This window comes from Dermacentor andersoni, chromosome 1 (assembly GCF_023375885.2).
Source record: "Dermacentor andersoni chromosome 1, qqDerAnde1_hic_scaffold, whole genome shotgun sequence".
Lineage (NCBI taxonomy): Eukaryota > Metazoa > Arthropoda > Arachnida > Ixodida > Ixodidae > Dermacentor > Dermacentor andersoni.
Window position 1 is genome coordinate 39081770 of NC_092814.1, and position 12917 is coordinate 39094686.

At 43.5% G+C, this 12917-nt stretch overlaps 1 protein-coding gene across 2 annotated transcripts in view; it reads right to left on the reverse strand.

The window, feature by feature from the left end:
- The window catches only part of Slbp (Stem-loop binding protein), a 37417-nt gene that overhangs the window by 15760 nt on the left and 8740 nt on the right, over positions 1 to 12917 (reverse strand). For both annotated transcript variants that reach the window (XM_050193094.3, XM_055061335.2), the window contains exons 3-5: positions 6947 to 6991; positions 6365 to 6478; positions 3602 to 3763 (exon numbers count right to left, since the gene is read on the reverse strand). In XM_050193094.3, coding sequence (XP_050049051.1) covers positions 3602 to 3763; positions 6365 to 6478; positions 6947 to 6991 — 321 coding nt within the window. The remainder of the gene's footprint in view (positions 1 to 3601; positions 3764 to 6364; positions 6479 to 6946; positions 6992 to 12917) is intronic.

The window sequence follows — 12917 nt, forward strand, 5'->3', positions numbered from 1 at the left end:
ACACAAAGAGATGAAGCATGCATACAGGTAGCAAGTGTTCAGAATTTCAGCCTCTATATGAGAGGTTAACAAACTCGGCTCTGCAACCAAGCTGCTCTATGGTAACATTTCTGGGTACTGTAAGCGGCCTAATAGACCTCTCCCTGTTTGCAAACAGCATGACATCACTGCGAGTGCCCCTCCTGTCAGCTGCACCTTTGAAGTGGGCGCTTGCTGGCAAAAAAATGTTCATGCGACCTGTTCTCTCTGCATAAGAGCGCTACTTGCATATTGACACATGGACTTGTTTATCTTTTTCGGGTGAGCGCTTTTCACCATCTAACAAATGTTATCATTCAGCGTGGGACAGTCCTGCATGTATCAGAAGTTTCGGGGACGTTATCAATGGTTCTATCCACTGTCTGTTGTCGCCGAACCTTGCGTAATCTGATTGCATGTATGCACGACGTGAATGGTGTATAACTTTCTAGAAGACACGCAATTACTCTGCGATTACTCTGGAACGTTCAATGGCTCGTGTATAAAAGCCAACGTGCTTGACCGGCAGATCAGATTTCGATGATCACCGACTGCGTTCGTCGCTATCGTTGTGCTTTAAGTGTAGCCTGTTTTCGTGGGCACAGGTTCGCCCAATGAAAGTTAGTTTCGTCATTCACAGTATTGCGACTGTGTCACTAACCGTCACTACTACGTGACAATATCAATTGCCGCGATCGTAATTCCGACATATTGCTACTTTTCGAAGTGACAGCATCTACGAACTGTGCTTAGAAAGTATAATCGTCCCCGTTTTATTGCCACCACAACGTAGCATTGTTGCCAAGTGCATGGTTCCCTTAAGTCAGGATGTAGCGATTTCATAAGTGTGCCTCCTCCATAAACCAACAGCCACAAAAATTTATTACTCTTTCAAAGCGAACATTTTATCAAAGATGATGCACATATTCACGGTGCCGAAATGATGCTTCGCTTAAATGACTGGTCTTCAGACAAAAATTTGTATTGTATTGTCATGAAGGTACTCATTTGCACCCCATTTACAGTGTAGCTTTAAACAATATGCAAGATGAACTTTGTTTGCAACTATCAGCCATACCCATCACAGCGGCTAAGTGGAGCCATACCATGGCGCCTAAATTCAGATCAGGAAGGAATGCAGAAAGCCTTGTTACCGTGCTCCTAAAGCATGGTAAGATACTCCAGGTGGTCAAAATTCATCCGGAGCCTTTCCTTACAGTGTCCCCTATAAGCTGCTGTGCAGCTTAGGCATGTAAACACCATTATTTATTTTAGTTATTAGTCATGGTCACATGAATGCACAAAGCAAAAGCGTACATATGTACATACTGTATTTTCGCGATTCTAAGCACCCGCCTCTATTTTCGCGAGAAAATTGGGAAAAAGTTTGCATGCGAATCTAAGCACCCCCCTATTTGTTAGGAAGAGCGGTTAGCCAAGGCCGCCAAGCGCACTTGCTCACACTGTCATCGAGCCGGAGCCGTCGGAATCCCAAGGTGGCACGGAGTCCGCAGCGCAAGTACGCCGTAAAGCCGGACTGTACGGCTGTACGGCGAAAGCTGCAGAGAGCGTCCCCATCAACCATGGCAAAGTGGATTTCGGACGCGTGGAAGCGGGTCCAAGTGGACGTTGTGGTCAAATCATTTAAGAAGTGCTCGATCCCAAACCACTTCGACGGAACGGAAGACGACCTGCTGTGGGATACCAAGAGCGGCGGTTCAAGCGGTTCGACGAACTCGAGTGGCAGTGATAGTAACTGAGCATCCGACACAAGCGGTAGGTTCACTGTCTGCACTGATTTTTCCTTTGAATGTTTGCAAAATAAAATTTCATTTCTTGCACCCGTCTCGTCGTGATGTCGCAGCGAAAAGAGGGAGGGGGGGGAGGGGGGTCATTGTAGATTTTTCAAATCTAAGCACCCCCCCTCACTTTGGGCATCGCGAATGTGAAAAAAAGGGGTTGCTTAGAATCGAGTAAATACGGTAATCCGTCGTGCTGTAACTTCGCTGTGTTTGCTACCTCCCTTTGTTGCTCTCAAGTTTATAAGACCCAACTTTTGCATGTTTATGTGCATCATCACAGCACGAAGCCCATACTGTAAAGGTAAGTATAAAAGGTAAAGGTAAGTATCCGTGTTAAAACGCGATTTCAACAGTTTTCCATTTGGGCATTCCCCATGGTAAAATGTGTAAATGCAGCTTTGGCAGTGGTCAAAACATGCTCGGAGCTCAGTTATAGTTGTACCTTTCAGTTGATTGGTTATGCTCAAATGAATTTTTTTCTCTTTTTCTTCTTTTTGCTCCTTTCTTTCTTCCTTTTTTTTACAGCACATATGGCACTGGGATACATGCACTGACTATTCATCGCATTTAATCTATTCTCACCTGTTCAATAATCACAGGTCCTGAAGTTGTATAGGCACTTGATCACTACGACTGGCTTTCTTACACACAACACGCATTCAGCCATGCAAGCGAGATGTATTGCTAATTGGGTAGTATACACAAACACAACTAACATGGTCCGTTTCCCTATGCAAAGATAAGCCAATATCGTCACTATTTTTTGCCAGACGTTTTACCAGAACGAACGCAGCACACTTCCATGGAAAAGCAGATATTCGTCATCGCACAATCCATCACAGACCCCCACATGGTTCACATTTGCAACTAAAAGACGCCAGCATTGCCAGATTTTTATCACACAGTTTACCACACGCCAATGTTCTCTAAGACAATACTGCTAATCTGGCTGGCAAGAGAATTGTAGATTCACCTAGAAATAAGAGAAAAACATGTCCACGTTGCGCCCACCTGCACCAAGGACTGCGCAACTGCACCACGCAAAAAGCCTGCGGCGGTCGCCTTTTGCCAACCAGGGCCACTGCACGTGTGCCGGTGACGTCACGCTGTGACATGGCCAGTGCAGTGTGACAAACCCCATGAGAGGTCTATTGCTTCTGTACCTCCGCACATTTCCCATTTCGGAAATAATCTTGCTTTGCAGTTTGAACGCAACTAAGTCTCTGTATATCACATACTTCTGCAATCTTCACCAGAAAGGCTTAAATGGAAGCAACGTCTGGCATTTTCTGACCAATGTCAGCCCCCCCCCCCCCCCTGTCAGGCATATTTCATGCTTGTGGGGTGAGGGGGATGCTCCATAACACAAGAAACGGATGAGAGCTTGCAGAAGCTGACAAGAGTTCGATCATTGACTTTTGTGGTTAACAAACGATAACGAAATTCAAGGAGTATCGTTTAACAAACATGTGGACCCATTTCTGCATGCAATGTGTGCACTAGAGTTTTCACACTAGTTCTCATACAAGAAATTTTTTTTGAAGCATCATTGAAATTTGGGTCAATCATTTTGATATGCACGAGACACACCATGGCTGGGCAGTGTGTATTTTTATGAGTAATGTCGCCTATAATAATTGAAGATGTCTTTTCAATGCAAGAAACTAGTTGCAAAATTTTTATGCAAAATCTAAATCAGTATTGTGTTACATTTTATAAGGATCTTATTTTTGACATGTGCTGCCAAGTGTTGTAGCTGCAGGGAAAGAAATGGTACACACCTGCTACTTGGCATGTCATCTGTGGCATCCTCTGGCTGTTCTTTCGGGGGGTCCCAGAGGTGCAATTGTCGGCGCCAAATGCGAATCTGGGCATCCCACGACCGTCGGCTGAACTTTAGGTAGCGGTTTGGTGTGCGAGGGTGGTGCTTAGCTCGATTTTTCCTGTACCATAAAAACATGCTCTTAGCACAGCCAGAAATCATCTGTACACATTTAAAACAAACTCACTAGCCAAAACCGGGAACTGAATTTCAATGTAAAAGCTGTGCTTGAATGCAAGCATAAAGACCAAGTTGATTTTAAATCCATGGTATTTTAATGTGCTGTCAAATAAACGTTGACAGTTGCAGTATATTTCTATGAGCATGTTCACTTAGTGTATAGCTCAGTTTTGCAGGGCCTGTACCATGGCATCTGCGCTGAGTGTTTTTTGGTCCTTCATGCTTGTGATGGCTATGCTCAAGTTTCTAGCAAAATTTTATTAAGGGAGGACAAGGCAGTTCAAAAAGCTTTCTTATGTCTTAAACAATTCGAATGAAATTTGCACAGTTAATGTATTTTTACCAGCCCATTGCAAAAATGCATATTTTTCTATGATAAATATTTTTTATGATATCCAAAACAGGAAGTTTTTTTTAAAGGCGTAATTAGCTAATTAACAACTTGTGGGTTTTTGGAGGCTGATGGGTTTTTCTAAGCCAGAAAGCGAGCACCCCTGCCTTATGGACATTCGGAATATACATATATATATTTATAAGAAAGCTGTTTGCACACTGCACAATTACTCTCCGAGGCTGTTGTTCACAAGGAATTTGAATACTACATAGTCAGGAATCAGAACTCTAAGGCCGACCTAACTTCTTCACAACAGCATCTCGAAGAAGTATGTTTGGTGTGATGCATTTACAGTGTGTTTAATGTGTGAAATGAAGATAGGTTCTAATTTTTCATCGATATCTGTAGGCATCCAAGCTGATATAGCACTCCAGCATGGTCTAAATGTTTGCATTAGTTAAAAAGTTTCACTTTTTCACCTCTACCGAGAGCCAGAATCGAGACTAACATTTCTGAAAATTTAAGATTGTTCTGTTGTCATAGGGTGCACAAAACTGAAGCATTCTGCAGCTAGCAGCTTCATAATTAAACACTTAAAGAGCCCCTGAAACAGTTCGTGAAAATTTTGTACACGTGTAGGATACAGCTAAAGTTAATCATTCGCACCACAATCTGTGAAGCGTTTCATATTAAGAGAGCTACAGATGATTACAAGTTACCCTCCTTCATAGCCATGCATTTTCTCCTCAACTCATTCGCCGATTGATCGGGGCTAAGCTCTGCCTTCATTGGCTCTGCGTCATGATGGCACATTGTGTCGTCTACTTCCAGTTCTCTAGGAGCAAGCGCGCGAAGCCTCTCCAACCTGTCCGCCAGCAGCTTGGCAGTCGACTCAAGCGACAGCTATCGAAGCAGCGTGTGTTGCGAGCATTCCGTCGCAGCGGCGAACGTGTCTGGTATTCCGGTAACCACAGGTGAGCTGGGCGTTTCGACAGAATGGTGGAGGCATAAACTCAAGCTGATGAAGGAACTGTAGTGTAGATGTACGAGCTACCTGATCGGTCTCCAGGGTTTAGCCACCCGTTGGCGCAGAGCTTAACCAGCCAAACAAGCTAATATTGCTCTAACCAAGTGTAAAACGTTTTAAACATTCACAAAAACGTGTTAACGATTACGCTCCTGCGAAAAATTAACTCCAGCAGCAAAGAAGAATACGCTTCGTTACTGCTACTGTGTTTGGTCGAGCTCTGTGCCACCAGGTGGCTGCACCATGCAGACTATTCATGTTTGCGCTTCTGCTCATCCCATGAAACGGCACGGTCAAATGGCCAGGCCCTGTCCCCTTGCTCTTGAGTTTACCCAAATACCGGACTCGCGGAACGCTCTTGTGGTAGTGATCTTCCGGTGTAAAGTGACGGCCGCAAACGCAAATCCTGGCGCCGATCGGATAGCGACAGTAGGATGCGCTGCAGCCACTCCACTCGTCTGCTGCCTTGCAGAGGGACACGATGTCGCAGCTTGACATATTGCCAGTTGTTACGTTTGCAGACCACAACGCAACAAAGTTGAATTATGGTGCTCATGAAAAGACTGAAACCGACTTCGGCCACGGAGCTCTTGTCAAAATGGACCACGTTGTAACAAAAGCAGACGCCTGCTGTCTGCCGGCAATGCTTAAGTGTAGCGAGAAATCGCTCTTGTGCATTCTCTTTCTGTTACTTTCTTTTTATAGAAACAAATGAACTAACATTCCAACTATTACGAAGAACATTTGCTCACCATAAAGTTGGAAAAATTATCGATGACGCACCCTGGGCAGCCAATCGGATAGCTTGCCCTACTGACGTCAATTGGGTGATTTACGTCATATGGGTAGGGTCGGCTGAAAATTCCTCCGAGCAGTGTGCTGCGATGGGCAGCGATGTACATTTTTAAAACCTTATAATAAATTACACGCTTTACGCGGAGCACATAGATGCGTCAATTAATGATCAGAGGGACCTAGTCTAACGACTTTTGCACGAAATCGTCAAAATCGTTTCAGGGTCCCTTTAAGTGCCCTCTCCACACGCCAGAAAACCATGTAAACCAAGGCACATCTTCATATTGATGTCACTACAGGTATGTGTCTAAAGATGTACATACTCCCTAATTAAGAGACTACTGAGGAAATTATTATATCAGGTTTATTATATTTAAATAACTTACCTGGGTACAGCAGCAGAGTAACGCTCATAGCCTACAGTACTCTTGCCATACTCTATTTGCTTGAGACGTCTGCCGAGCACCTGAGGGTCGGTCTCATACAGTTGTACATCAGAACTGCAAATGCATAGTTAAGCACATTACCAATCAGCAAATTTCACATGCACATGTAAAAATTGTCAAAAATACAAAACATCAATAGAGAAACACAGACAGAGAGATTACTTCATGACAGAAGTAATCTTTACAATAATTAGGGCACTTATTTTTTCACTACAAAATGTTTGGATATAATCAGTTGACCCAAGAAGGTCAAGAACTCAACACATATTCTAAATTGCGTTTTCACATTTCTCCACTACTGTTCTACGAAGCACCTTGACAGTACAAGCAATCTGCAAACCCTTCCATACAGATTAAAAACAAAAGATGTACATATTATCCTATGTGAAAAACTGCAAAAGCTTAGTAGTGCAGTGGACTCCACATTACATAGGCATTATTTTACAAGTTTTAAATTAAAATGACAAACAACTGCTGGGTGGGCATGTAGTACAAGGAATTGCAAGCAACTTGGAAACTTACGTGCGCCGTGCTAATGCGTTCTGCTTGTCTGCTGCTGCTTTGTCTCTGAAAAAGGGAAAAACAAACATAGTATTAACCAATAATATCACCAAGTGGAACAGTCATACCACATACACAGTGAGCATTGTTCAATTTGGTGTGTCACCCATAAAAACATTCAGCATCCTCCATTGATCTCCAAATACATAATACAGTTCAGACCACTTTATTATCCAAGAGATTGTTTAACACACCTGTGCAGGGCTCTTTTTAGACTACTTTTTAGTCTATACAGAATTTTAAAAAATTGCCTGTGGCAGATAGCACAAACAGAAGGACATTATATGCACAATAAATCGAAATGCATGAATTAAGTTAGCAGCTAATTACATACTACATATATTTTAATTTTAGCTAGCAAGTTAATTTAATTAAACCAATGAGAAGCTAAAACTAACATTTTTTTGCTCCCAATTAATTCCTTAATTGTTTTGGATGAGCTGAGCTTGTCAACAGCAATAATCCTGTTTTCAAAGTGATTTGGACGAACTCAGCATGTCCACTTAGTTGTTCTTCGACTGCATCGACAACTAAAGTGCCAGTGTTTGAAATTTGCGGTTATTTGGCTGTTTTTTGTTTTACTGCATAGATGTCTGCACTTTCAGTGCCTTGTAGGTGGCGTCGATTCAGTCTTGGTGCTCTCCAACATAGATGCAAGCCATTTCGTTAGCATTGGAAGGAAGTGTTTATAATAGCTTTGTTTTCTACTACATAAATGACATCACTTTTTCAGATCTCAAATAGCATTTTGGAATCATGCGCTTTTGCCAGCTTTGGAACGATGGCATCTGCCACTGACAGCTTGCACGCGAGTCAAGTATGCAAAATAATACCCCTGCTCTACTGTGATGATGAAAGTGAGAAGTAAAGCAATGACCTTTCTTCAGCGAAAAACTTTTCTTCGCAGAATAGTTGATTTCAAAACAGGGTAAAATAAAATAAAGCATTTTTCGTTTATAACTGTACCATTTGTGGCAATGAGAAGTACCTATATATTGCATAGTGAAGAGTTAAAAGGCAGTTTTAGTTTAACGTTAGCGTAATAGCGGGCTAAAGGGAAAAAGCATTACCATTCCGCAAACGAACTTTTAAGAAAGCGAGTTTTAGTATAGCATGATGGCAGAGTTACGTGTTGGACGCTATTCCACAATGCTTTGAATTTCGTATACATAGTACACCAAAGTGAGTCTATCTGTGTGTGCATCCTGAAAGTGTGAGAGGCAGCGCAATGGAAGCCAGTAGCGCATCGTACTTGTGCTTTCCAAGTCCGCAGTTTGCAGCAAAACAGTACAAGCAGTAGAAGCTGCCTGCCATAGCCTCCGAAATCTTCCGATCTTACAGACCACATGCCGCCATCGCGCCTATTTCACGACTTCACCGGTAGGGGGTGCTGGCATCTCGAAGAGGGCGTCTACCAAGTTGACATTTCCAAATTCCTCGAGTTTTCCAGGTTTTCCCCGAGTGCCTTTGCAAAATTCCCCGAGGGACACAGAATTTTGTTCTATGTCAAGACAGGCTGACACCATGTCACCTGATGCTGTCACCCTCTAGAAAGCACATTAAAAAAAAAAAAAAAAAAACTTAATCCAGTTTTAAAAGTAAGGAGTACTGTTTATTTTATTCAAAAAGAGAACGGAAGTGAGGGGTTAGTAAAATGCCCAGCGAATAAAATATCTCCGAAAAAAAAAAATGGTAAAACCCATTGCAAATCGAGTTGAACATTTTCAAATACGAATAAAAAGGAGATGCGTACAGAAACAAATACTTTCGAATATGAGCTATTTCTATTAACTAACAGCAAGCTCAATGGTATGAGGCCTGAACTTTGCCACAAATGAGATTCTCTCTCAGCAGCTGAAAAGTCAACCTCAACTGTCCTGATATATTGTTAGCCTGCACACAATGCCTCAGTGCTGCGTTTCATTGCTTTAAATAATTTATTATGGTTTGGATGAGCGACACCTGCATCTTGGCGTCAGCCAACACTTAGTTTTTTGAACTCAAGCTCCTCAAAGTGGTGACACACTTCTTTCCCGTTCATTCCCCAATGCTTTGGTCCTTTCTGTTCTCGCTCTGCTTCGACCACGTGTTGTCTAAACCCCATGAGCGCGATTTTCTGCATGACAGCGATGAGCGACGAATCGGTCCGTTGCGTGAACAGATCGCTCGGTCTTGTCGCGCGATCGCTTGGTTCTGCAAATCTAGAATTCGTCGCTCGTCGCCCGGAAGTGCTATGAGCGACTAGCGAATAGCGCGAAGCCGGAACATAACTCAAGTACTTCCGATTGTCGCACGGAACGAGCAAACAATTGAATTTTTATACGTGCAAGGATAAGAACCTACTGCAAAACTTTCAGAAATATTTTATGCTGCTTTTAACAGTAAAACACATCAACTTAAGTTAATAAAGTACGTGTCACGCTAGTTTCGGCGCCTACATTGCTGCCCTCATACCGGCAACACTGGGGAGACGTCACTCGAAGTCATCGCTTGCATGGGGTACAACTTGTAGGCGACGATCGAACGCGACAGCCATCTCCATCGCGTCGCTTGTTGCTGTCGCGTGCAAGATCGCTTGCATGGGGTTTATACTTGTTCGTCCCAGGGACCATTTGAAGCATCCTTTTGGTCAGTTGTACAGTCAACGTCCGAAAAGATGAATGCATGTCTTTTACTGCCCTTAAGGTCTCAAATCGCCATAGGCACGTACAAAAATGCTCTTAAAGACTGCCAGTACACTTATTAGGCGTATCGGTGCTCGTACTGTGACAGGAGACAACGGGTTGAGGTGTGTATAATTAAGGAATACATACTGGGTACTGTGACAATTGCCCCTTTCCACACTTGTTAAGCTGCACTGCAATACTTCACGTATGCCTCACCGCGCAATGCTGCTGTATTGAGGCGAAGCTTAATTTCGGAAACCAGCATAATGCAGCGCGCCGTACTTTCTGAGCCTCAAAGGCATTGGCGAGTATTATAAAAGCTGAGTTGGCGCCATTGCTAACAGCAGCTAATCGCTAACAGTAGCGAACGCCGAAGTAGCTAAGCGTAGCGTTGCCGCAGTGATGGCTACATGCTATGCTGCGGGTGCCAGAGGATCTGCGTGCGAGAGCGGCGGTTAGAGGTGGCGAGATAATCAAAATGGCAGCGGTGGTGGCTTTGATTATTGCCGTTTCGGACATGCGGCCACGGCAAAAAGTCGGAAAAATCCGACGGCGAAGGGTTCTTGCGTCCGAAATTTCATATGTTCTTATTCATTGACTCTATGGGGTACATGTTGGTGCCGCGAAGCCGGCCGAATTATCGGGCATGTCCTATAAATCGGGCGTCCGGAAAATCGGTCGTTGCCTGTACACTGGAAACTCCTCCAACCGATGACACTGCGTCAAAGACGATTCGTTACAATTCCTCTCTGTTACTTCCGCCAAGATTAGCACGACTTTCGTTCCCTTTCAATAAAATTACGGCTAATTTTCACTGATAGAAGCACAAATTCCCCATGTTTTCCCTGCGTACTTCCAGACTATTCAAAATCCCCGAGGATTCCCGGTTGGTAGACACCCTGCTGAAGGTTTCTCTTGTTAGGTTTGGACGCAGAGGTGGAGAGTTTTTATTTGTCCAAGGGGGGGCTGGGGCCCGACTAGCTTTCTGAACCCCATATATATATATATATATTGCACTTGAAGAAACTTCGCGTGACCTTGAAGAATTGAGCGCTGAAGTGATGGCGTTATACGGGTATACACAAGACCTCATAGTAGGAGACAGTTCAATTTCACAGCCTGAGTCTTCTCGGTGGTGTAATCTTCCTTCATGTAATTGTTGCATAATTGGCTATCACTAATACTGCTTCGCCTTTCCGGCAAAACTGCAGCCTCTCTCTCTATCTTTATCCATGAGCTCGAGTATAAGCGCTGCTGTGCATGACTGCTGTTGATTCTGATTTCGAGTGAATCTGACTTGGCCTCATTTCGGTTACTGAGTGAATTGTAGTGTTCCCCAACTATCATGTACCAAGACTTAAAAAAGAAAGAGCAGTTGCGTTACTAGAAGAAAACCTAGTGCATATTGTTTCCAATACAGCGGAATAGCCGCCAGTAATTCCTTCATTACCGAGATTTCATTCGGTAATCGCAATTAATTATCTAATTCGAGAAGTACTGTCCTAATTATGAAAGTATCAATGAGGCATTTGCAGGCACAGCTAAGGTACATCTAACTGCGGTATTTTCAGCGACCTACTAATCGCATACTAATTTTTTCCGAGTGCTAAAGAAACCCCACGAAAATACCATGCGATTGCGCTCCCACTCACATAATAAAGCAGCGCCCTCAAATAAGCTGATTGAAAGCAGCTGCATTGCCTGTCGCAAACCCGAAGAGACAGCGCATCACCTTGATAATAGTACAGAAGGAGCACCAACAGCAGGTTTCGCAGCTTCAGAGCTATCCCTTCCTCTCATTTCTAAGCCCCACTTATTATCCGTCTCCCAAGGCCGACTGATCCCACTGATAACAAAAGCACCTTCATAACGCGACCGAAGCGCCACTTTGACCACGCACGAAATGCGAAAAGTAATGTAATAGGCATAGAATGTTTCAAAATCCCGGCTTTTCTCGCACCGAATCAAAATAGTGCGCACATAGTTATATTTTGCACAAGAAACTTGATTCGGACTAGAGCCAAATTAAAATTACCGTTTTATTTTTCATGAAAGTGTATAAATGCTGCAAAAACAGGTTCATGTCAAAAAATAAAAGCGAAATAAACAGACCGGGAAGCAACCAATGTGTAGAGAAAAGGCAAAATCGATGTATTCAAGAAAGTAAATATACCACTTCTAAATGAGCCGAATTGGCAATGAGAATGTTTGAAAAAAAAAAAAAAAAAAAAAAAATTCATTGTGCCCTTATTATCTATGAATTCGTAAGCTCTGTTGAACACCAGCCTAGAGGACGTGTTCGGATAGGTCTCTTTTTGCAGCTACGCAGTACTGTGTCCGTTTTATCACATCTTCGGTGGCTTTCTTGATGACTGATGCTGAAATTCTACGGCAGACATCTAGCTGTTATCCTTGCCTTGAACTAATCTGACGTCCGTCTTGATCATGTAAGCACGATCTTTCACATAATCCCAAAGAAAGAAATCGAGTGGAGAGAGGTCAGGTGACCTAGCCGGCCAATTTACAGGCCCGTGCTTTCCAATCTATCGTGCATGAAAAGTCGCATCCAGCCAGTTTCGTGCTCGGCTGCTGCTGTGTGCAGGTGCCCCCTCTTGCTGATACCTCAGAAGTGCAAGACTTGACAGTGGGACATCGCTGAGAAACTCATCAACCCCTCCTTCAACGATTTCGTTCACGTAACACTGTCCAGTCAGCGTGTGATCGAAGATGGGACCAATTATAGCACCAGCGTAAATTCCGAACTACACATAGACCAACCACTGGTACTGGTGCTGATTGCACTTTACCCAGTGTAGACTGGAGTCCATCCAATAGTGTGTATTATGCAAATTTATCTAAGCATTTCTGCAAAAATTGGCTTCATCTGTGCACACAATGCTGCTCAAAAAGCCTGGTGACTCATCGGGTTTTGGGAGAACCCAATTTGAGAAATCTAGACGATTCTACAGGTCCCCATCTTCTAAGCAGTGGTGCTGGTCAAGGTGATACGGGTGAAAGGCCGCCATTTAGAATGCTCCAAACTGATGACTTGGAAATTCGTACACGGGCGTCAATGTCCCGTACGCTAGCATGAGGATTTGAGGCCATAAATGCTAGATCCATGTGTAGGCTAGGACTCAAAGATGGAGTCCTTCGTCATTTCTTGAAGCTGCCGGCTCGTTCGAGGTTTTCCTACTTTCTGATGATAGTTGATGCGTTTGGTCTACCACCACACTTCCATGACTAACATATATCTATATATTTGC